This window comes from Arachis hypogaea, chromosome 7, assembly GCF_003086295.3.
Source record: "Arachis hypogaea cultivar Tifrunner chromosome 7, arahy.Tifrunner.gnm2.J5K5, whole genome shotgun sequence".
Taxonomy (NCBI): domain Eukaryota; kingdom Viridiplantae; phylum Streptophyta; class Magnoliopsida; order Fabales; family Fabaceae; genus Arachis; species Arachis hypogaea.
In genome coordinates, this window is record NC_092042.1 from 22,470,827 (window position 1) to 22,497,118 (window position 26,292).

The 26,292-nt window shown below is 31.7% G+C and overlaps 3 protein-coding genes across 3 annotated transcripts; all 3 read right to left on the reverse strand.

The window, feature by feature from the left end:
• Positions 1–6,329: 6,329 nt before the first annotated feature.
• LOC112702797 (receptor protein kinase TMK1-like) lies at positions 6,330–9,632 on the reverse strand. Its single transcript, XM_025753974.3, has 2 exons — positions 7,198–9,632; positions 6,330–6,978 (listed from the first exon to the last, which is right to left on the reverse strand). The coding sequence occupies exons 1-2, from the start codon at positions 9,464–9,466 to the stop codon at positions 6,479–6,481; spliced, it is 2,769 nt and encodes a 922-aa protein (XP_025609759.1). The 5' UTR covers positions 9,467–9,632; the 3' UTR covers positions 6,330–6,478.
• A 2,597-nt stretch (positions 9,633–12,229) lies between these two features.
• LOC140174322 (uncharacterized) lies at positions 12,230–12,835 on the reverse strand. Its single transcript, XM_072198758.1, has one exon. The coding sequence runs from the start codon at positions 12,833–12,835 to the stop codon at positions 12,230–12,232; it is 606 nt and encodes a 201-aa protein (XP_072054859.1).
• Positions 12,836–14,559: 1,724 nt separating this feature from the next.
• On the reverse strand, positions 14,560–24,770 carry LOC112702798 (6-phosphofructo-2-kinase/fructose-2,6-bisphosphatase). Its single transcript, XM_025753975.3, has 23 exons — positions 24,117–24,770; positions 23,934–23,997; positions 22,719–23,014; positions 21,844–22,032; positions 21,512–21,727; positions 21,282–21,377; positions 20,909–21,007; positions 20,757–20,786; positions 19,589–19,642; positions 18,460–18,513; positions 18,298–18,375; positions 17,903–17,994; positions 17,766–17,823; positions 17,613–17,687; positions 17,138–17,185; positions 16,488–16,585; positions 16,313–16,388; positions 16,160–16,222; positions 15,950–16,041; positions 15,792–15,860; positions 15,643–15,706; positions 15,475–15,540; positions 14,560–14,823 (listed from the first exon to the last, which is right to left on the reverse strand). The coding sequence occupies exons 1-23, from the start codon at positions 24,342–24,344 to the stop codon at positions 14,746–14,748; spliced, it is 2,283 nt and encodes a 760-aa protein (XP_025609760.1). The 5' UTR covers positions 24,345–24,770; the 3' UTR covers positions 14,560–14,745.
• Between the last annotated feature and the right edge of the window lie 1,522 nt (positions 24,771–26,292).

A 26,292-nucleotide genomic window follows, 5' to 3' on the forward strand; every position in this document is an offset into this window, starting at 1 on the left:
TTTAAATACTTCGGTTTATAGATTTTAGGAGTTTGTACTAGTGACAAAAAAAAATTTTGTATGAAAAGATTATTGTTGGTTTGGAGACTATACTTTACAACGAGATTTCATTAGTGAAATTCTAAACCGTCAAAAATCCAATCATCAGTAAGTAGGACAGGAAGTAATCAAATGTCCCCGAGAGCTTGCAATAATGAAAGATCAAAATAGTTTTGACTAGAGAAGCTTTTCCAGTTCAAAATTACCAAAGATCCCAATATCAAATATTATTAGTAAAATTAACCAACAAACTAAATTCTAATTTTTATCCTATTCTAACAAATACAATTAATAAAGCTATAAAATAAATCTAATTTTTATTAAGATACTAATTGTTATCACTAACATAAACTAACTAGTTATATAACTAATATTTGTCTACACACAATATAATATATTCTAATACTACCATTTAATTACTATAAATAACATTAAATCATAAATATTATTTTATATTTATGCTTAAAAAAATTTAAAAAATTACTTACATAATTAGGTTGACTAAGATAATTAACAATATGAAATTTAAGACAATCAATTTCTTTAACTTTTTTCTTCTTAGACATTATGTAATTTGGCTAAATTCAAAAATTTGATTTCTGGTAGTACTTAGAGTATGAAGGTAGTTTAAAAAGTGTTGAAATATTGAGAGTGAAGGAAATTATGAGAGGGATCAGCGCAAGAGAGAAGAAAGAAAGGAGCCTTGTCGACACCTGTACAACGGTGTGCAAATCTGAGACTCAGATTTGCGGAACACCTCCTCACTATCCGATTTTATTATATTCAACCATGTGCATCCAATTAGTCAAGGTGACAAATTTAAAGCTCATATTTGTAGAGATGATTCTATTCGTCTAATCTCCATCATTTTAAAGATGGCCGTTCGATTGATGCACACATTTTTCTACCAAACGCAAATATAAAGGTTTGACTTGCTCGGACTACTAACCCTCCGATTTTTAGTGAGTTAAATTTGACCTTTCAATTTGTTCTCCGTCCTCTTCCACACACAAGGATAACACACCAAGTTTTAATATCGATGAAAAATACCACCGTCATTACAACATAAAAATTGAAAAGTGTAATTTTTGCTTCTTGATTTACTTTATAGTAAGTACAGTTGGTCCAAAATTTTAAAATTTTTTCATGCTCAAGAAAAAATTAGGGTTAAGTACGATTTTGGTCTCTAAGGTATAGGCCAAAAAAATTTTTCGTCTCTAACTTTTTTTTGTATACAAAATCGTCTCTAAGGTTTAAAACCAAGTTTTAAAATTATCTTTTTTACTTAAATCTTAAAATTTTGAACCAAATTACCCATAACAAAAAATTTATAAAATAAAAAAATAAAAATAAGAGAAGGAGAGTATTTCTACTCCTGTGAAGGAGAAAGGGAAGAAGAAAAATAGGAAGGGAAGAAGAAGAAGAAGCACTGTCGCTGCTTTCGTCGCCAAAAATTTAAAACCAAGTTAAATTTTAGAGACGATTTTAAAATCAAGTTAAATCTTAAAGATCATTTTGTATGCAAAAAAAGATTAAGAATAAAAAAAATTCGTCCTATGACTTTGGACCCAAAATCGTACTTAACTCTTTTAATTATTATGATTAATAATGATAAGAATATCAACATTTTATACAACTAAATACATTTTCATACTAAACTAATAGTAAGGAACTTTTAATAATATACTTCAAATAAAATTTATACACTCTACATTTTTCACTCTACATTTTTCACTTATAACTTCTTATTATAGTTCTATACTCATGTTTGTTTCTAAATTTTTTCACTTTTACATTCTTTAGTATTTCTGTCTCCGTTTAATGAGTACTTAAATTTGTATGATAACAGTAATAATTCTACTCTTATTTGCATGGTACTATGTTCAAATTAATGATTATGGTAATTCTTATTATTTTTTCGTATGACTTATCTTATATGTGTACAGTGTACATTCATATTTTCATAATTGATTTAGAATATAAAACCTTATATCCTTAATATAATTGAAATTTATCTTTGTTAATCTAATAATGATAAATATCATTGCTCTTATAATATAGATTTAAATTTTAAAATTGAGATTACATGATTAAAGAAAGGTGGAGGTAAAAGACATCATGGTAAAATTGGTGAACGGTGATGATAGCAATGATAGAAGAACCATGGTGATATTAATAGTGATGGAACTATGATAGATTATGTATTCCTATTAAATTAGAAAAATTTTCTTCTATTTTTTATCTTTTTAATCAATATGATTAAACTGAAGAATAAGAATATTGGGTCTCAATATATTAAGTGTAAACTTTTGAACTATTGAATGCGCGCATCATGTTTGATAAAATATCACAGATCATTTAGAACAACCTCTTAACTATATAATATAAAATTGCCACAAAATGATGATTATTCTGTGAGTTGAAAATGAAAGGCTCTGTGGTATTTTTGTGATTAGGAACTTATATGATTTTGAAATTGCCTACATTATTACTTCAGCTATTAGCATGAGGTGTGTTCTTTGACTAATTATACGGATTCTTCTTTTGTTTTGTCATATTTCCTTGCCTCTACTTTACTTTTCCTACATTTAATCAAGGAATGCTAATGCCAAGTTAATTGTACTTCACCTCTTTGTACTTTACTTCAAGGACGTGTTAGGTCTCTAATTAAAAGTGTATAAATTGAACCCTTAAACATTTTAAGGTGTGTAAATTAGGCCTGATGGTAATTATTCTATTGATTAGTTATAAAAGTAACACATGTTTAGGGTATAATAGTTGCAAACTTAGGGAAGCTCAAAAGAGCAATTTGCACATAATTAAAAGTTTAAAGAGGTGTAATGCACATATATTGGATAATTTGTATATTTTAATAAGTTTAAGGGACTCAAAAATTTTACATTTTTTATTTAGGAATTGTGTTAGAATTTAAGATCATTGTTTCTTGTGATGGGGTGTGAAATATTTATTTATTTTTGGTCGACTTGTGGAACAAGCTATCATTTTAATATTTAAAGATTGATTAATTTGCTCACGAAATAAAAATTAAAATGTCCAGTTCTTGGTTTATGGATATCCATTTTTTTCTGAAATGGAATTTATTTTATTTCTTTGCTTAGATATAGAATAGGGTAACTATTTTTGTATTTTCTTTTTTCACTTTGTTAAGCCATGATGAAAAAGTATGGTCTGTATGCATATACCCACTCTTGATGATGATATCGCCTTTCCTATTTGGTATGAGTTAGATCAAGAAATACCATTTAATAACATATTTTATATTTTATGCAAGCAGTTTGATGGTGATGACATTAAAATTATTATTGTTATTACTATTGTTACTATTTTATTGTTATATTCTGTTTTTATTTCTTTAAAATTTGTATTTTCTTATAGTATTCTCTAGATCTTGAATAATGGAAAGTAATTATGTTTTTAAGATTATTATTTTTTATTCTATTTTAATTTTAAATTGATTTGTAAATATATTACAAGAGGTCATATTTCCTGATTTACATTTAAATTCCAATGATCTTCAATCTTTTGGTTTGGTTCTACACCTTGAATGAAATTGCATTACTATTGTTCGTAGAGAGATGTGATTTCCACCTACTCTTATCATAGTTTTGTTTTGTAATTTGATTTGTTTTTCAGTTTGGTGAATAAAATATAAATCCTACTTTATGATTTGTTAATTATAGTATGCCATTAGTTACATAATGATTATTACCAAATTCATCCTGCTTCTGACTTCTTTTGTATAGTATCATTTTTATTGCTCAATATTTTTACAATGATCAATTAGTGATGTTTTGTTCAATGATGTAATTGTAATTGTAGATCTTGCAATGATGACCAGAGTATTTAGGAGTGGACTTCATCAATTAGGCTTTAATTTTGATGATAGATTGACTAACTTTGATAAAGTTGATATGTAGTTGATTAACTATTGTATATTATCTAATTCAAAATAATTGTTTATTTAGATAAATTGATATCTATTAAGCTGGAAAACTCTATGAGCTAAATGCCATATGGAGTTCTCTTAGAATTGTGAATTTTTTTTAGATTGATGATGAAAATGGTGTCCATATTTCTATAAGTTTTTATAATTTTGTCGATAGATCCAGGTTAAAAGTTACTATGTGTTTGGATAATGTTTAGGTTTAGGGATTGAATTTTATGTAACGTCAGACAATTGAAGTTTTGCTATTTTTGTTATGGTTTTTGAAGAATTTTGTATTTTGACTTTTGAGCTTTTGTTTTGTGTTGGTTATTTTTTTTAAATTGTTTTAATTCATTGAGAATATAAAATATAGAGTACATAAATTAAAATAAATAAGAATAAATAAAAAATTTAAAATAGTAAGGTGTTTAAAAAAATTCATTTTTTTAGAGAATGTTGATATTTATTTTTAATAAGGTATTTGTTTTTTTTTTTGTTAAAATAAAAATTGGTAGTCATCTTAGATTAGTAGTGTCTTAAATTTAAATTATACACATCGAGTATAACTTATAGTTGTTAGATAACAGATATTATACTGTTATATGTTTGAGTTTTTTCTATTGCTACAACGATAATTTTTATATCATTATATTTTTTTGTCCTTTTTTTAATCATATTCCTTTGTTAAACATCAAATTTCAAGATATATACAATTTTTACTTGATATTATTTAATACAATTCATATTTTTTTTAAATTAATCTTATCTTTTTCAAATCTAAACAATAACATATATTGCCGTGCGAATGCACGGACTATTCTATTGGTATATTTCACGCTTAGTCACATATATATTATTTTTATTGCATTATTAAATAAATATGCATGTTAGAATAACAATATACATCAATATCTATATATCTATATCTATATATATATATATATATATATATATATATATATATATATATATCTAAATCTATCTATACGATATATAATGGAAATACATTAGAACATAACTCTTTTTTTAGATACTTTTTATTATATATAATTTTTTTAAAAATATTGTATTTTTTAAGACTTAAATCGAAATTTTCTTACTTGGAATATAAAAGATTTACTATATTAACCAACCTCTCACACACACATATATATATTTTGTGACTATCTAACCTCACACATATAAATAGTTAAATACACTAGTGTTAACATAAATAGAAAGTAAAATGTTACAGTAGGAAATAGTATAATAGAAACCCGGAAAAATATATCTAAACACAATTAACATATTAAGTATATATTAAAATTAGATATTAAGATAAAATATAATTAAAATACAAAATACATCTTTAAATTTTAAGTTATATATCTATTAGATTAAGATCTGTACGATAAACATAGAGTAAACTGATTATATTATATAATATATATTTAAAATGTTATATTTTTTAAAAATAAATTAGATAATATGTAAATTAATATTAAATTTGAAAGTAAATTTATAAAAAATATTGTACAATATATTTATTTGGTAATTTATATATGATTCAATATTATAGGTGCGCAAATAGCATTGTTAAAATATTGTTTTTGTCTTTTTTTCTGCCTGTTTATGAAGTACGGAATTGTTGTGTCTACGTGTTGGACACATTTCGGACGCGACACTCGTCTGATACGCGTGTCTGCCATATCCAACCGTGTCTTAATAAAAAATAAAAAATTCTTTTCCGAACACACATAGACACACCTAAATGTTATCACATGTTAGCGTATCCAGTCTTATTCTTAACATGTATTCTTAGAATAATTTTAGAAATAAAAATATTTTAAATACTTTTATATAGTTAAAAGAAGACATTAAAGTCGATTAAAAAAATTATTTTATATTTTAATATTAATAAAATATTAAAAATTCATTGTAATGTATCTAAAAAATACTTTATTTTTTATATATATTGTGTTTCCGTATCTTATAAGATTTTAAAATTTATGTGTTCGTATCGGTCTTGTGTCCGTATCCGTGCATCATAGCTGCCTGCAGTATTAGAAACAAACCAAAACAATATATATGCATGTATGTTTATCATGAAATGTTGCGTTGTTCCTTCACGAAACAAAATTAATTTCATCCAAAACCTCTTTTTTTATTATTATTTTATTTGTGATAGAACAATGCTTCTAATTCCATCGAGATAACGTATACCAAAAAAAGAAACAGTAAACAGAAACTATTCTCAACACCTCTATCCTTTTGCATCCCATTGTTAAAAAAATAAAAATAAAAAAATTGTTATCTTTTTCTTCTTTCTTTTCTTATTTTTTCCTTTAGAATGGAGGCATTAGGGTGAAGATGTTCTGCAAAGGGATGGAGGGTGTCATAGATGGTCAACTATACATATATTGCACTCAATCATTAAACAATAACAAAAAATAAAAAAGGAAAAAAATATTAAATACAATAGTGAAGTTTAAGGCCATCAATGTCAAACGTTTTCTAACTTGGACGTCCATCTGAAGATCTGTATGAAGGTGCAATTCCAGAATGTGGAGGAGAACTATTTGAAGAAAAATCAAGAGTGCTATTTCCTTCAAATTGCTTCCACCTTTGAAGTGCTTCTGGCAATGTCATGTTAAAGTTTATTCCATATATTTCATCAACATCTGGTTCCGTAGGCTTCCACACCTCAATAAGAGGCGAAAGCACATTCACCACATGGCTCATGTCAGGCCTTTGGTGTGGCTCCCTTGCACAGCAATGGCCTGCTAATTCTGCAACTGTATTGATGCTACTCAAGGTTTCCTCATCAGCTTCAATTGTCGAGTCGATGATGGTTCGAAATGAATCTTTGTCAAGTAGCATTCGACGAAACCATGAAACTAGGTGGAAATTCTCTTCTGGTCTACTTTCATCAAGTGCTTTCCTTCCAGTTATGAGCTCCATCAGAATTACCCCAAAACTATACACATCAACCTTTGTTGTAAGTCTTCCGGTGGCTGCATCATTTGTGAAATAAGACATATAAATACATATGTAGCTGTCTTAAGTTGATAGTTAAAAATTATTAGATGGCAATTTAGTCAAACATCTAACTATTCTTGTCTATCACTTGACATGAAGACATCTGCACTTGAATTTTCACCATATAATGCGTCATAAATTAAATCTGGTGGCTAGTATAGTATAGAAAAAAAAAGCATTTAATATGTACCTACCTGCATACTCTGGTGCTAGATATCCAAAAGTTCCGGCAAGTCTGGTCTGAAAGGAGGCTTTTCCTTGCGGAGCAAGGCGAACTAATCCAAAGTCAGCAACTTTAGCTCGCATATCATCGCCGAGCAAAATATTAGATGGTTTGAGATCCCTATGGATAAAAGTTTGTTGGGCTAAACCATGAAGATATTCGACACCTCTAGCAACATCCAAAGCAATAATGAGTCTTGTCTTCCATTCAAGTGGTTTTAACCCTTCATTTTCCCAGTGGAATAGATGTCTACTAAGAGTACCTTGAGGCATGTATTCATAAACAAGAAGTCTCTCATTTTCATCCAAGCAATACCCCATGAGATTAACCAAATTCCTGTGTCGAATCGTGACCACTGCCGTTTCAGCCATGAACTCATCCACTCCCTTCTCTGCCACTATTCCTGATTGCATCCTTTTAACTGCAATCCTTGTCCCATCATGCAATTTCCCTTTATATACAGTGCCAAAGCCACCTTTTCCCAGCACATTTTCTTCAGCAAAATTATTAGTCACTGCTTTCAAAACGTCAATTGAGATCAAAAGATTACCACTGGATTCAACTTGGTAAGCATTATTAGAAGGACTGAATACTTCTGCTCCTCCACCATGAACACCAGCACTTGCTATCTTTAACATGGCATTTCTATCACCAGAATGATTAGGGTGTATCACAATTGCGGTTGGATGTTGAAACTTTCTTGCATGCTTAGGTTTTTTGCGGCACAAGAACATATATATCAAAATCCCTGGAACAAGTAAGATAAAAATCCCCAGCAAAACTCCTACAATAACGTAATTAGTAGTGTTGTTCTTATTATTATTATTATCATTATTATTATTATTCTCATCATCTTCAGAATCTGAGGAGCTGGAAGAACTGGGTCTATCCTTTCCAATATCAGGATTCCCATCTAATTTAAGAACTACACCATCCCGGAATTTAGGTACATTACCATATAAATTATTATTGGAAACATCTAATTCCTGCAAATGAGGCATAGTGGTAAGTTCAGTTGGTATTTTACTAGTAAGATTATTGTTTGAAAGAACCAACTTTGTGACAGATGTAAGGGTAGCAAAACTAGGAGAAATGGCACCTGACAAACCCATGCCTTGAAAGTTAACAACTGAAATGTTCCCACCTGAGCAAATTATCCCAAGCCATTTATTACCACATGGATCATTACCCCACCAAGTCTTAGCAAAAATTAGAGGATAACCCAAGGGCTCAATAGCAGATAGTAAAGCATTGACAACGCTACTGCATGGTTCCCCAGGAATGGGTGTGCAGTATTGATTTCTCCCTTTATCCAAGTAATTGTCAACTCCAACACCATCTTTGAACTTGGGAGGGGACCCTTGAAAGAGATTGTTAGTTAAATTCACAACTTTCAAACTTGGAAGAGTGGTAAGTGAGAGTGGAATAACACCAGTCAACTGGTTGTCCCTTAAGTTTATATCATAGAGATGATTATGGTTAGACATGTCTGGTATAGGACCGGTAAATGCATTACCATGAGCCCAGAATTGCTTAAGGGATGTCATGGTTTTCAACACAGAAATGGTACCGTTGAGCCTAGAGTTACCGTTGACCAAAACGGTCTCAATTGAACTAGTAGCAAGGCTTGGAGGCAAAGGACCTTCAAGAGAATTACCAGAAAGCCCCAAGAAAATCAAACCTGGGAAATGACCATTCTTGCCAAACAAGTCAGGGATTGTGCCAACAAAGCCAACTCTCTGAGCAGTGAAAGTTCGGAGTGCAACACAGTCAGCAAGGCTTTGAGGAATCTGCCATGGAGGGAAAGGGATGTCGTCCATGTTCACTTCTTGCAAACTACCCAGCCCTTTGAAGATGTCATTGGGTATGCTGTTGAATTTGTTGTCATGAATGATCAACTTTTGCACCGATTTGGGAAGATAAGGGAACGATCCTGTGAGACTGTTACCTTGGCACTCCAAGTTTTGCAATGCTGACAGCTTCTCAAGCTCCTTGGGGAGAGTGCCTTGAAGATTCTGGTTTCCAATTTGTATGGCAGTGACGCGTTTCGCCGAATCACATTGAATGCGCCTCCATTTGCATACGTCAGGGTCCGTCCATTGAAAGCTCATTGGAGCATTGATGCTGCTTTTCAGAATCCGAATCACATCTGCATCACTACCACTACTCTGACACCGACCCACACCAACCACCGTAAGAAGCGCTATGATGATGATCAATCCCCCTGCACCTTTCTGCATTGTGAAATCAAAACAATGGAAACCGAGAACGATCCCCAAAGGGTTTAAGAATAAAGTTTATTACATTGCATTGAACGAGGGGAAAACTCCCCCGAACAACAAGAAAAAGCTGGAATTTTTTCTTTGTTGAGGGAAGAGAAAGGTCAGAGAAGGTGCAATTGGAAGAAGAGGCAGAGAAAGAGAGAAGGAACGAATTGAACATTTTTTCCTTGTTTGATTGGGAAGAGAGATCGAAAATGGTGGAAATTGATGGCTTGCATTGCATGTTGTAAATCTCTGTCTTCGGAGGACAGTGCACGTAAATTTATTATATTGGATAATAACAAATGGAAAAGTATAAGGAACTAAAAATTTATCAGCCAAAAACTAAACAAAATTATTTTAATTTATATCAATAATTAATTAATTTTAAATTTTTTAAATTTAAAATTTAAAAAATTTTAAATTGATTAAATAAAGCTAACTAAAACTTATAAAAACTTTTCTCTTTTTTCTCACATTAATCTATCAATTTCTAACAATCACAAATTCGAAAAATATATAAAAAAACATCCATTTAATATGAAAAAGAAACATTCTAATACTTAGTAGAAGAAACATCCATATATATTAACTCGTAAAAATTTTGAATTCATCCAAAGATATTTGGCTGGGTTTTGGCTGATATGCTTTTGGTTCCCTAGCTTTACTCATAACAAATTAATTACTGAAACAAATAGTTGTTAACTCATAATAATGTTATATTACTTCGCAAAAATATACCTTTCCCCCAATTTGTAATACTAGTGATGCCCCGCGCACGGTCTTGTACATGATATGAAAAATAAATAATTTGATATTTTAATTAAAATAAATAAATATAATTAGTTAAAATAGAACGCGCATGTTATTTTATACATTTATAAATAAAAAAATAAATATAAGAAAATGCATACATATTAAAAAAATAATGAGTGAAAGATATGTTAAATAAAATAGAGATAGAATAAAAAAAAAGTAAGAAATTAAAAGAAAAAAGAAGAAAAAGAAGAGAAAAGATAAAAAATTAAAACAAAAGGATGAAAAATAGTAAAGTGTAAGTTTAGTAATATGCATCCTATGAATTTTTTTTATAAATTCAAAGATCATTTAACTTTTTTAATTTGGTCAAAATTTAAAAAGTGTGAAAAAAATTATATGTGAACATGTAATCTATTAATTTACTATTGTTTATAATTATCTTTTTTATTGTGAATATATTATACTATAATATTTTAAAATATTTTTCAATTCTCTTTTAGCAATTTTCCATAAAAATATAAATGAAAAATAAAATAGATAGAGAATCAAAATTAAAAGGTAATAATAATTGGTGGAGGGTGGCTGCTCTTTTTTCTCTGATGTTGAGGTTAGAGTAGGCTTAGAATTTCAGGATTAGTAAATTATTAATTTGAAGAAATTTTTTTTGTTAATTATTTATTAATTTATTAATTATTAATATTAATTGTTATACATATTGGTAAGAATTTGTTTATTTAATGTTAAAAAAATGTGCATTGATATTATGAAATTAATAGTAAAATATAAAAATAATTATTAAAAATTTTTTGGTAAAATTAGAATTTAATAAATAAAAAATTATGGATGAGTATATTAAATATTTTACCAATTAAAAAAAATTTTAAAGATATTTTCGTAAAAATACAATTTAGTAAATAAAAAAAAATACTTTGTTAAAACGTATTTGAATAAACTGAATCTTATAAAATAGGTTAATATTTTAATTTATCTTTATATTTAATATAATAGAGCAGTATCATTACAAAAAATAACCACCACATAAAATAACATTAATATAAAAACAAAACAAAATAAATTATAAAATATTATCAAATACTTCTTTAAATACGATATTTTGAGTTAAAGTAGAATCATTATTTTCCTCGCCAGATACCAAAATTCTTAAACCATCTTTACTCTTCACTCGAGAAATAGCGATATAGAGTTGACCATGAAAAAATTTCGGTCGATGCAAGAACAGTCTAACACTGGATAAAGTTTGACCTTGACTTTTATTGATAGTCATTGCAAAACACAAGTTTATAGAAAATTGTTTCCGTTGAAATTTGAAAGGTATCCCAGCATCACTCGGAATTAAATTCATCCGAGAAATGAAAACTTTATCTCCAATGTGACTCCCTGAGACCATTTCAGCTCCAATCACATTTGTCCCTAGATCTCTAACAATAAGGCGAGTATCATTGCATAAGCCACCAGCTGGATCAATATTTTTCAACAAAATAATAGGCACGCATTTTTTCAATTTCAATGAGTGGTTTGGTAACCCTGAACATTTTATTTGATTCAAAAATTTAGTATTTATCCAGTCAACATCAACGTCACAATAAGCATCACTATCACATATAGAATCAACATTTATATACTCTTTTTCTATCCCAGGTAGCAATTAAACAATGTGATCATTGATTTCTTCAACAATCTCTACTGTTAGAGCTAATATGGCTCTGTCTTAGAAAAAATCAGTATCATCAAAATTTTTAACTATGTCAGAATAAATTGCATTTATAGTATCATCAACTGGATTATCAGAAAAAAAAAATCAGAAACTCATTTGAAATTTGAACAAAAGGCTTTTCGTTAATTATTGTCTCAATATGCCCTTTTTCAATCTGAAGAATCCAATCAGAAAAACTTTTCAATTCTTTCAGATTTGATTGATTTCTAGCACTTTCTAACCGCATATTTGTTATCAACGTCAACACTTCAAAGTGCTTCCAAAGAATTGATTGATGCCATAACAATCTCAGCACAAGAAGCTTTAGGAATAACAGGCAAAATCTGTCGAAAATCATCTCCAAGAACAATTATTTTTCTTCCAAAAGGTAGATCTTTGTAAGACACCGAAATCGACGTTATTATGTCTTGAAAACTTCTGTCTAAAGCTTCAAATGCCAGCTTGTTAGTCATTGGAGCTTCATCCCAAATAATCAGCTCAGCAAGCCGAATTAAATCAGCCTTAGGACTATCTTTCGGAATTCTACAAATAGTATCTTCATTCAATTCAAGTGGGATACAAAACATAGAATGAGCTGTCTTACCACCAGGTAACAATAATGAAGCAACTCCACTTGAAACAATATTAATAACAATTTTTCTTTGAGAACGCAATTTGGTAGATAAGAGTCTATACAAAAAAAATTTTCCAATCCCACCAAACCCATAAATGAGAAACAACCCATGTTCCTTGTTAGTAACACAATGTATAATCCTATTATAGATTGACTTCTGTTCTTCATTCAGCTTTGAAAAATTTGAATCGTGTTCTTCAAGCACCACATAAATGTCATATTCCAATTCACGCAACACCATAGAATTACTAAATTATGAGACCAAATCAATATTAGGAAGAGACATACCAGCAAAATCTTTTATGATTTTCCATTGGCCTGTAGTAATTTCTCTATTTCTATTAGGCAAAATGTTTGTAACTCTTCGTCAGTCATTGTTATTCTTGCAATTTTTTTTTTCAGTTAGTAAATTCATCAAGATATCAAAAATTTATCAAAAATTTGTATTGTTTGAAATTTTTTCCTATCATGCTATGTATGTACTCCAAACTTTGTGCATATCATTTTCTATTTATTTATTGTTAAGATTTTTTCTTAATCCTATAAATAAAAAAGATGAGTAAATATCCATTTTGGTTCTCAAAGAATTTTAAATCAGACATTTTAGTTTCCAACTAAAATTAATTACTCGATTAGTCGTCTCTAACAATTAATTCCGTCAGTCACTTAGGTCCTTGGCTTCGGTAACTCTAACGGAAGGCAAAATAGTTTCTGAAAACTCTAACATGGGACAAAATGATCCCTGACAACTCTAACAAGGGACAAAATAATCCCTGACCCCTTTATTCAAAAATAACACTTCCTAAATCTTTGTGACTGGTACATCCACTTCTTCTGCACTTCACCCACCAAAAGCATCCACTTCCACGTCTTTGATAACATCACCTCCAACCCCGACAACGTCCACGACATCCTCAAGACCAAGTTCCACAACTACTTTAAGGGCACGCATTTCTCCACTCTCCAGCAAGCAATATAGATTGTTGGACATTAAGACATCATGAGAAGATTCTCCTTCGACATCATATGCAAATTCTCATTTGAAATAGATATCGAATACTTCATTCTTTCTTTCCCGGAATCCAAATTGGCAGACAGTTTCGACCTCACATCCAAACTATTACAATGAGCAATGTCGTCGTTGCCGCTCAAACGGATTTTTGTGTTTTTGCTATTTAGTTCTACTTTATGTAACTTCATATCTTGCAAAATTAATCTGAGTTATGGGTTTATGGTTGAAAAATTTACACCGAAGACAAAATACATCTTATATTTGGGTTTGGAAGATACATACACCATAGACATAGAGTCTCTCTGTTACTAAATGATTTAAGATTGTCATATATTGTGCAGGGTGGTGTTTTGTGGTTCTAGAATTTAAGTATTTAACAGATCTCTCTCAACATTATTCAGGCTTCATATTTTCGATTCTGATTGCTGGTCTGCACTATATTAATGTTCAGGAATGAATTCTTTATTCATATCCAATAAGTATTTAACCATAGACTAATATTATGATTATCATCGCTTGTTTCACCGTTGTCTCCTTTCCTAAAGCCATTCACAAAACTTGAAGCAGAATTTTTTCTACTTTCTTGTTAATTATTTCTACTTTCTTGTTTTAAATTAACAAGAATGGAGATACCTAAAGTATTCGCAACGGAATTGTTAATCTCAAATTCTCAATGCATGACCATCTTTACCTTAAGGTCAGCATAACATTTTAATTCACACCTGTTAATTTCTTTGAAAAATTACTTCAACCTCGCTCACAAAATTAGTTTTAAAATTTGTCAGCATATTAATAACTGTATATTAGCAATATATTTAAATAGTGTGACCAAAATCTTACATAGTAGTATAGTACATAACTACATAAGTATAAATTTTTGTTTCCTAACTTGGTTTTATAAGTTCCTTCTAATTGTAACTTGAATATTATGCCAGCAAAATTGCAACCTACGATGATCCAACCATATATATTGTATGTATTCTTTTTCATTTAATAATGTTCATAAAAATGAATAAAGGGGGGTTGAGAGAACTACATTTACATTGTATTCAACATTTCTTTTCTCATCCTATTAATGAAAGGGTAAAAGAAATCCAAACAATGATGAATCTATCTTCAACTTCTTTCATTCCTTCTCTTCAATCCATTAGTTTGTATCTTTTCTCTTGAACACCTGTAGCTCCCAAGTTAATCTCTATTATGGTATGTAACGGCATCTGCAAATGCACAAACTTCACATTAGAATTCCAAAGTAATAAAGAGGAATGTATAATCTACCTTAAAAAATTAATAAAAATAAAATGACATATTTTAGATAGGTATCTCACTATCTATCGAAGAGAATCTTCATTCTCTTCACCACTTTTCCTCTCTACTATATAGCATGCACCAAAATGCAGATATAATAGTTTACATGTACTTATTTTGTACAAAAGGACTAGTATCACCGGTTTCAAATAGCGAGGGACGAACTTGTTATTTTAAAATCTAGTGAGACGTTGAATCCAAAAGGAAAAGTATAGGTAGACAATAAGTTTAGTGAACAATGCAGTTACGCATTCGGTAACCTCCCTTCTTCATTTGTGATTTCCGTAGGGGTGTAGTGTGTTTTTTACTTTATTAGGTCAATTTTAAAGTCCATTGTTCACATTGTTTACGAAAGTCATTGTCTACCTAGCAAAACCGAATCCAAAATAAGCTTATACAAGACCAGACACCTCTATTTACACCCAAGCATGATAAAATAGTAAAAGTCACAAATTTTCTAAGACCAAAATAACCATACTTGAGGTAGCTCTTAAATATTAGCAATGAACTCAATATATGAGTGTCTCAGTGAAATATGAATTCGGACTTTCATAGGTTACCTCAATATGTGGAATTTCTTTCAATGGTCTATCTGTAAAATAAGCATATAATGCCCTCAATATTGCCTGCAATGAGAAGAACAATGAAGAACGTCAAGGATTAAAAACTAGACAGCCATGAGGCCTGAATAATAAACATGCATAAATTTACACTTCGAAGAGAAAAACCTGGTGAGATACAACAACAACAGGCGCTCGTTGTCGCTCAAGCTCGATAATTACGGGCTCTAACCTGCATTGTTGTTGAAACTTGAGTTATATATATAAGAAAGTCGCGGTTAGGAGGTAAATAATGATGAAAGATGCATTGTATCAACCTCTGAATGACATCTAAGTAGGACTCCCCACGAGGATACCGGTACCTAAGCTTGTCCTTTTTACGTGCTCTGCAATGAGAGAAGCAAAAGGTGGAAATGGTTATAGGTAGCTGTGGATTTTAAAACCAAAAGTATCAAGCTACTAGTTTGTGACATACTCATACTCCTGTGGCATGTTCTTCTTGATTTCTTCATATGTCATACCATCACACACGCCGGCATCTATCTCGTCGAGTGCTCGCCATTGTATCTAACAAACAAATAGAGATAGTAAGGGAAGGAACGATGTTAATATGCAATATTGTCAAATGCTTCAATAGTTTGATGTCATGATTGCATGCAGCCATGAGTTTAAGGATGGTACTGACCTTTGGAAGTCCAATGATTGGAGCTGCTGTCAGAATTGTGCGCTGCAGCGTACTAGTCCATATCTATACACCAAGCATCAACTTCTTAATTAGAATTGGATTCCACGGTAAAAACAAGCAGATATTGAATCTATACAAGTGATAAAATCTTACCGATGCAGCTCTTTCCGCTTTGAGACGCTTTTCTATAAATTTTGCAAGCTTCTGTTTATAAAGTTCTCCAGTCTTACTGATGAAGCAAATTGCATTGTGTTCCAATTAGTCATTAATTTTGACATCAAACGGAATAGGAACAAAAGAGGCCAAATATGAGATTATGAGAATATACCTTAATGCAGGATCTCCTCCAATTCTTCCTCTCACATTATCCTCACTTTCTCCATGCCGAGTAAGTAAAATTGGGCGTGATGTAAGATGTGTATTTACCTGCAACAATACAACAAATCGACAAGAAAGTTATGCTTGATCAAGTAGCATCTGCAGGGTGCAATTATCATTAATCTTCTGATATATATAAGATGCATATATTAATATTACCTTATTTTCAAATTTCAACATCTTCCCTAGATTCCTCAACTCATTATATGGTGCAATATATAAGTGAGTAGGGAGCTTCTTAATCTTAAAAGCATAAAAGACTAGAGAGGTCCCCCTAGCGTTCCCCAATTCGAGAGTTATGGAAATGCACCAAACTGAAGCAGATGTTGTATTGATTCTTTGTAGAAGTTTGAGACTAATCAAAATATGGTCCAAGATTATAAAGCACACCAAATGATCCCCAAAAATAAAATGCCAGACAAAAAGTTCCATAATGCATTAGCATTAGAAGTGTTATACTGTTATGCAATGAAAAGAAACATAAAAGCTCGAGTTTGAACCACAAACACATTATTAATTATTAATTAACTTAATCAATTGCTTTGATTGCCTTTGTGTAAGAAGCTTTGATAATAATCATATACTTTGAAAGAAACATACCAAGAAAAAGACAATTCGACCTGGAAGGTAGCCACCAATATTATTCACCTACACAAAAAGATAGAACCTGAGGAACCACACAATATACCATAGGTCTACATGGCTAGAGAAAATGATACTGGAGTTATCAAAATTTTGAACTGCAAGGTTTTACGTCTAGTTTAACCATTAGAATCTCTCACTTTACTAACCCAAATACAGACAACAAAAATTCATATCTTTCTTAATACAGCTAAAATGACAACAAAAAGGGCAGTCCAGTGCACAAGCATCCTGTATGAACGCCGGGTTCGGGAAAGGGTTGCACCCAAAGGGTGTAATGTAGGATGCCTTAACCTGACAATTACATTAGTGACTGATTCTACGGCATGAACCTGTGACCTTGAGATCACACGGAGACAACTCAACCGTTAACCGGAGCTAAAATGGCAAGAACTATGTAAAAACAAATAGCATAATTAATGGCTAAACTTACTTGTATCTGCCCACCACGCCCACTGGCCATGTCAATCATTTTTATGTAAGATCCTTCTTCCACCGTCTCATAAACCTGACGTGAAATCAACATTACTTGACACAATAGATCAACATTGAACAATCATTAAAAAAGTACATATGAAAGACTTGCCTTCTCATAATTGGCTACACGATTTTTAAAGTCTCGCAGTCCAGCCTCAAAATCTGACCTGCAAAAAAAAATCTTATTGCATATCTAGCCACACAGTCATCAAGATACAATGTAAGTGATTGTAAAAGAAGCATTACACTTCTGCATAGTCAGGACTTTGCTGAATTTTAAGACGTATATTCCTTTCAATTATGTCTACATCATTGCATATCGTCTCCAAGAAGATAATCTGTTTGAACAATGAACACAAACGTGAAAGGGTCCGTAAATACTAGTATCAGAAAAATGGAGAAAAAGAAAGCAATTGAACGACAAAAGAACAAGAACACTAGCAGTGCAGTGCTATTCCCTTCCCACTGTAATATTGTATTCAAAACTGGAAAAACTATAATGTCTAAGAGCAACTGGGTGTTTTCGAGGAACATAACAGACACTATCCTTGCTCCCTCGGCAACATGCCCCCTCCTGCCCCACATTTCTTTCCTTATCATTTTCATATCTTATAATTAACAATTCCAATGTTATTAAGTACCTTGCATCTTCCTTCAGCCAATTTCATCAGCATTTTTCTACGTTCCTTGTTACTGTTTGTGGCATCAAATATCCCAACCTATATATCCCAGTTAAAACTTTATGAATAAATAAATAAATAAGGCATAAAATTAACTAATTTCTTCTACAAGAATGCACTTACCTGACCACCGTCTTCAAACCAAGATATCATATCTTCAAATGCCAGCTTTGCTACCTAGTGGTAAATGATATAGAACCAGAATCATCCACGACAAACCAAATATTAAAAATATAAGAGTAAAACACTTTTAAGGTTGATGCATATATTTTCTTTTGGATGTTCTGTTCTTCATTTGCTGATGCTAGGATCAACAACACCATTCAAGAAAAACCAAATGTTTAGAAGTAGCTTTCCTAATGAGAGAAACGGTCTTTACTAGACAATGTCTGCCAATGTAAATTTTACTTTGGATTCTTATTTTATTTTCATGGATCATAAACTAATCTTTGTTGGCATTCTATAAGGCTGCGTTTGGAAGAGAGACAGAGAGGAGAGACATAGACTAAATTAAGTCTCTATATTATGTTTGTTGTAAAATATACATGACTGAGTTATGTCTCAATATCATGTTTAATTTAAGATAAATATAGAGATTGACGGGTAGATTTAGAATTTGAAAATTTAAATAAGAGTATTTTTGGAAAGAAATGTTATTAAAGTTTCAGTTACCGTCCGTAAAAATTTCAGTCCGCTGTGTCTCCACTTTCTGGAGGTACTGAAGGGACTGAAATTTTAGTTCTAATCTCTGATCACCAAACATAATGCTCAGTCCTAGTCCCTCAGTCTCAATCTTAGGAAACAAGCACAGCCGTAGACTCTACTCCACAGAACAAAGTGTTGAACTGAGTATTAATCCATCTCCCACCATCCATTTCCATCTTTTTGAGTTCTTTAATTGCAGTATTAGAAATCTCTTAAAATCTCAAGCTAGAGCAATATAATTATTTTCCAAGACACAGCCCCTTATATGATTCAGAAACAATACAATAATAAAGGTCATCATCCATCAATCACAAAATAATTCTACCTCAAAAGATAATAAATGGTAGCTAAACAAAAATGAAAAATTGGCAAGTTTGGATACCTTAAAGTATAGTTTAGTTGAAATTAATACAATTCTACAAATTATAGAAGTTATGTATCGAAATTCTTACTAAGAATGAACAGTAACAGGCCAATAATATGCAACCAACAGATTTTACTCCCATGTTTAATGTTCTGAAATATATAAATATAACTAGCCAGTTACCTCATTCCGTGCCTCCATGCCTTGTGGATTGTCAGCTCGAAAGAAATCAGCAGACTGCATGTGCATGGTAAAATATGACATGAATTTAAAGTTTCCTCAAACAAACATGACAGCCTAGAGTAATATAATTCAAGAATGAAAATAATGTGGCATTATGGAAATCATGTGCCCCATTTTGATCAGATAATGTAGCAAGATTTTAAAGTTGATGTCATTGTAAAGTACAAGAGATCTATCATAACATTAGTGAATGGTGATCTTAGTGTTAACAAGTTCATTCTTAGGCTCTTCTGTCTTCTCCCAGTATTCATTGACCAAGGTAGAGTTTTCTTCACGTTTCTGCTAATGAGATTTCATTTGAAGGGTGTTTTGGAATTGTAAAAGCTTTTCTCTCAGTCCTCATAACTTAATGGCATAAGCTTTGGTAAGAAAAATCTTTCCTTCAGTTTGATGAAAGAACAATGATCCAAACCCATATTAGGAACAAAATCATACCCCTGAACACAATTCTCTCCGATTGTAATGTATATCAAATTGAAGTCCTGAGCAACGTTGTTACTCTTGCATGATAAAGTTTGTCAAATCAAAGCCCTGTGTCAAATGTTTATAGAAGGGTGTCAAATCTAACATGTGACAATGGGGTGTCTTGGGCATGAATGTGTGTGGCATTACTAGTCCGGCTAGAAAGATACCATCACAAAGAATTCCTTCCCCATATACTACTCATCGAAATTGATCAATGAACATTTTCAGTTTAGTTCAATGCAACCTTATTGTATCATCATAATGAAAAATGAGTGTTTATCCCTAAATGTTGCTTGCTAGATAAATATTATAAAAACTGCAATCTCTAAATAGAGAATTGCCAACCACATAGTCTTCCTGAATATGAACCATAATAATTGTTTCTTTTTTTAATATGATAAAGAAAAATATTGTTTAGACGGAGTGAAGAACTATAACAAGCCTCAAGACATGAAGTATATATATTTCACCAAGAAACTGGGGTATATGAGATAAACATCAAGTAGAAAGAGGGGGAAAAGGGGGAAAATAAAGTAATGCACAACATGTATAGTAATAGTGCAGATAACAAGTTTCAACACTCGAGAGAAATTTTGAAACCAAAAAACAGTTACAGTTTGTAGATGATCAGTTAATGATATACCTGATTTGCTCCATGCTTAAGGCGACGATACTGCAAATCAATATGTAATTGTGTTAACATTCATACTTGACATGTTTGCCATTTTCCAATTTGAAGTATATATGTTAAGACCATTGATTTCAAAAAAGAGTCATATCTAGAATGAGACCAACCTTGCCAACATTGAAGTGTTTGGTCTCATGACCTAACCAACGAAGATATCTTGTAAGTTTACCTGCAGTGTAAGTTTTACCTCGAGCCGGTAGACTCACCTAAATAAAAGAAACTAGCTTGAAATTAGAATGATTTAATTTTGCATATCATAATTTACAACATTCGACGAACTGTAAAAGGAAAGGTAGCATTTTTAGCCAGGTACTTTCAAATTCTAAATTCTTTAGATATATTCTGTAATTTTGAATCTCAATTTTCAGCTAGAACTAACTCCAATACATAGCCACAAACAAAAATTGTGATGAAAGGGTGTTGCAAAAACCATGGATAAGAAATATGTATGAACAATTACTCCGAGAACTAGATTCATACCATGACAATTGCCAGATGTCTATCCTCTTTAGGACCCAGCATCTGATCGGCAACGGCAGCAGCTGCAACTGCTCCAGCAGCAGCTGGAATTGAATTCTATAAAAAAAAATAAAAATAAGTAAATAAAGGAAAAAAGAATAGTAAGCAATTGAGCAGAAGGAAGTATAAATTTTTGTCCACAAGAAATAACTTTGAATATCACAGAAGGAATCAAAATCCTTTATACAAACCTTGGCGTCAGTATCCAAACCAATACCAGTAGTGAAACTGCTTGAACTAGAAGATTTTATGAGTCTTCGTCTTGGAGAACCAACACCTCTATCAACAAGACCTCCCCTCTTGCCATCTTCTTTATGCATAGATGAAAGTGTTCCCATTGATTTAGATAGAACCATCCCAGGACTTTTATACAACTTAGATAAATCTTGGATGCTAAACTCCGTCTCCTAATTGGAATATAAACATAGCCGATATTAGATATGATACATTGTACAATCAACATTAATTTTACAAGTTCTTTTAACATAGAAAGAATAATAATATTCTATAGATAAATCTTTACAGTTTCATGTTGATCAGTAGGAGGATTTCCACCACCCAATGAATGCAACCCACCGCAAGGTTCACTACTGAGTGACCTAGGATCCTCTGTTAGGTTAGCAGCATACACTACATCTGGATCCACAGAATTCGAGGGAGCTGGTACAACGTAATGCTCGAGGTCAAGCTCCAAACTCGGAGAAGTAGCACTCTGAATTAAAAGAATAAAAGAAGTAAAAAATTTAGAATGAATGCCCATTGTAATGGTTTGCCAACAACTGCTGCCGAGATGAACTAATCATAACTTGAGGATTTAAATAACGGAGAGTAAATGAAAGCCATCAATCATGAATGGAAGACTCATACATGGCAACATAACGTAAGCAACAGGAATTCACTTTAGTAAAAAAAACAAAAAAAAAAACCATACTAGTCACTTGGCCCTTCACAATTATAATTCGACAACTTCAGGAGAAAAATATTGCAGCATAGCTCTATGGACAGAATGTAAGCTATAATCGAATGGCAGTAAAGAAACTCCTGAGTTCTAACAGAGCCCACACAACTAAAAGAGTGTATACATGTGCATGCGCAATGGGAGAAAGCCAGTATATGGAAGATGCCAAGATCCTAAGTCCCTCTTTGTATTTGCTCTAAATAACGTAGTAGAGCACCATGAATATCTATGCCATAATATATGAAATGAAAATAAAAAGGAAAGTGTGAAGGAGGAAAGATTTTGGTTTTTAAGTGCAGCTATGTTATCTAAACAAGAAAAATGAAAAACGAAGTAGATTCCATACAGAATACCTTAATCAAATATCATGCACCACAGCAAAACCACATTTTCCAGAGAAGGGGGAAAAAAATAAAGGTAACTGGTATTTAGAATCTAACCTCACCACCTGTCTGAAGTCCAGAATCTATGCTGACATCAGGTATCCCGCGTACAGCTGAACGACGAAATTGGCCCTGATAAGCCCTCCAACTAGCTGCAAGGTCATATGGGGAAACCCTGCTTGATTCAACAAGAACTCGATACTCTAGAACTTTGCCATTATCAAGCCTAAACAAAGCAAGTCTGTTTTCCTCCTGCAATTCTGCCCCAATGAGTAGGCGACTTGGACCCTCCTCAACAAAGCAAGGTGTATCGATGTGCTTGGGTTTAAGGAGGAATTTAAAATCAAAGGCTTCTGAAAATCTCAAAAAACCAAATGTGCAAGTTACAATGCGGTCCAGAACACTAAAAAGAACATAGTATTACAGATTAGAGAAAGAGATGATGAAAATAAAACATGCTGTGTATTGCTGATATAGAGCTGAATTCCGTGAGGAATAAGCCCAGGATCATGATGCATAAAAGCTAGAAAAATAAAATTTTAAAATTACAAAAGAACAGTCTATGGACAACTCAAGGCACATCGAAACCCCCCTAAGTCCTCACACCCAAAGAGGATTCTCCACCCACTTCTTGTGCACAGCCTCTTCCCAATATAAATATCCCCTTCATGCAGATCCTTCTAGATTTCCTCTCACTTTTGCACTTATTCCATGCCAACTTAGCAGTTAGTTATGCCGATTGCCGAGTAGGGTCCTCACCTCTTTTCCTTATCTGTCATTCCCATAGGCTTATGCTTTCCCTTCTTTTTACACACTGAAATGATCCGGGGATATTCCGCCCTCCTGAGAACTGGCCAGTGGTCACACTACCAGCTACATCATTGTTCCCTAACAACCACTCCCTTCCACTTCAGTTTAACAATTGATACGAATTGCAAGACACTTCAACAAAATATTCTCTCTACTCATGTCTCATAGTGAACCTCATAAAGCTATTGCTCAATTCTCAGACTAACTTTACATTTCCCCCCATTTTCTTAACCTCTCAATACATAATACGGTTTGCATTTAATTGGCTCATTATGGGATAAGATTCTCTTCCCACTAGCTTTTCTCAGTGGCAAAACGTCAACTCCAACATTAGTTATTGATTCTAATTCTTAAAGAACAAATGGTGAACCACTTTAACAAATTAAGCATTCGTTTTGCCTCTTTAAAAGGCACAGCAAACAAAACAAAAAAGACTAAAGCGACGTTAAACGCAAGAATTACCATGATTAGGTGGAACAACAAAGCTCAACTCCCACATTGACGCCGATTCTCGTTCCAAAGAAAGCTACCATTTTTCATACACCAAAGAAAATTCAGAAGCCAAAATTAACAACAAAAGGAAGAAGTAAGAGCAACCCAGAATAGGGAAACCGAAATGGAGAAATGGGTAGGAATCAAAATTACAGCTTTGGAAGGATCCCATGAAGAGACAAGTGGGAAGGAGCCATAGACATGAGGGAATAGGTCACCATTGTTGAGACCAGTGTTATTGCTGCTTGTTGTGTTCTCCATCTTGATTGAAACATAGAGCAGAGAACCCTGCTTCTCTTGAATGCTATCATTCTTATTATTATTCTCTCCTCCTCCTTCTTCTTCCTCCGTTCCATTATGCAAGTTTCCACCATGCCCCATTTCTTTCCACTCTCTCTTTCTCTCTATGCTTACGAAGCTGGTGCTTTAAGCAAGTTGGGTTTTCTGTTTTTTTATGGTGTTTGGTGCAAGGAATAATTCCAAAAAATATGTATAGTTACCATGGTGGGAGAGATTATAAGATAACGTTTCTGCGGGTGACGCGGATCTTGTGAAAAAACGGATAGATTTTATTTCATGCAAAGTTGAAAACTAACTTTGGATTTTGTATTTATTAAATAATGCAATGTATCAAATGGAAGGAAATGAAACCGATAGATACAAGAGTTGTTGTATCAGATATGATTGATTTCCATGTGTGTGTATGGAATGAAATTGTGATTGGCGAGTGTGTTGTTTAATATGTTTTTAGGTATCCTTTGGTTCAGTGCGAACTTGGACGTGGAAAACTCGCATAGTCTTTTATCCGAATGGATACTGTCCACTTTTTCCTTTTTTATTGTTTGGTAAAATATAATTTTTTATTTTTTAAGTTAAATTAAAAAATATTAAATGACAGAAAATTATATTTTATTAAATAATTAAAAAAATTTTAAAAAATATATTTTTTATTCTTCTCTAACTTTTTTTTAAAATATTATTTACACACTAAAAATTAGTCCAAATATAATCATTATATATAATTTAATTTATTTTTTAATATATATTTTATATTTTAATATATATCTTATATTAATAATTAATTTTAATTATTGATTTAAATATATACTTAATTTAAATTTTTTTTATTTTTTTCAATATTTTTGGATACTAAACCTCTTTAGTTTATACCAAATCGGATTGACTTCAATTTCTACAAGAATTTAATTATTGAGATTAGACTTGGAATAATAACTATTAGTATATGTATCCGTACATTAATATATATATTCAATTTTTGTTTTTATTAGTATTTTTTTAAGATTATTTTTTATTAATTTATTCAATTAGTATAAAAATAATTAAGAATCTTAACTCATCCTTTTAATTATTCTTTTATTTATAAATAAATAAAATTTTGCATTTTTTGTCTTTTTAATGTTTTAAAAAATAATATATATATATATATATATAAATTCTTGCTCATTTAAATATTAGAAAGATGAATTAAGTCTTCTCATCATTATTCATATTTTATTATTCTATATTATATGTTGTATAAATATTTTTCGGTAATTACTAAAAAGTACAAATTTATATTACATATTCATATATGATCAATAAAAATCAACATGTTAGAATGTAATATTGTAATTATAAATAAAATGACTAAAATAAAAATATTAAAAATTAAATAAGATAAAAATTTATATTATTATTTTTTTAAATAAATAAATATAAAAATATTAATTCGAATCATTATCAATTTTTTCTTCCAACCCTACTTATTATTCAAAATCTCAATTTCCATGATTCAATTTTTATTATATTTCGATTAGATTCTCTAATTAATATTAATATATATTGTTTGGTATCTCAGGTACCGGATGGTTCGGGGTGGTTCTTGGTTGATCCGATGGGATGCAGCCGGGGACCGGGTTGCGAAGGTGAGATTAGTGAGCCAACGTTCCGAGCTCTCTATGCGAAGGGGGTGTCACCTGCAAAAACACTCCGACGCCCAAGTCAGCAGAGTGTGCAAGCGAGAAAGGGGTAGAGTGGTGTATTACGTACCTTGGGGGAGGGGTAGGACCCTCCCCATATATACTTTGTCAGAAGTGGGTCCCACAAGGACATAACCCACCTTCCTCGAAGCTTCCTGGCACAGCTGTGGCAGCCAACAGTCCTAGACGCATGTTCGGGTCGGCGAATGAGTGCCTCCCACCCAACCGTTCGGGTCAGGTGGTTCGGAGGTTGGGGCGGCCCAAAGTTCGGTTTGGGCCAGGCCGTAACAGTGCCCCCAACGCGCCAACAATAATCGTGTGGGCTGTTGGTGGCGTGTTACCTCTTCTCT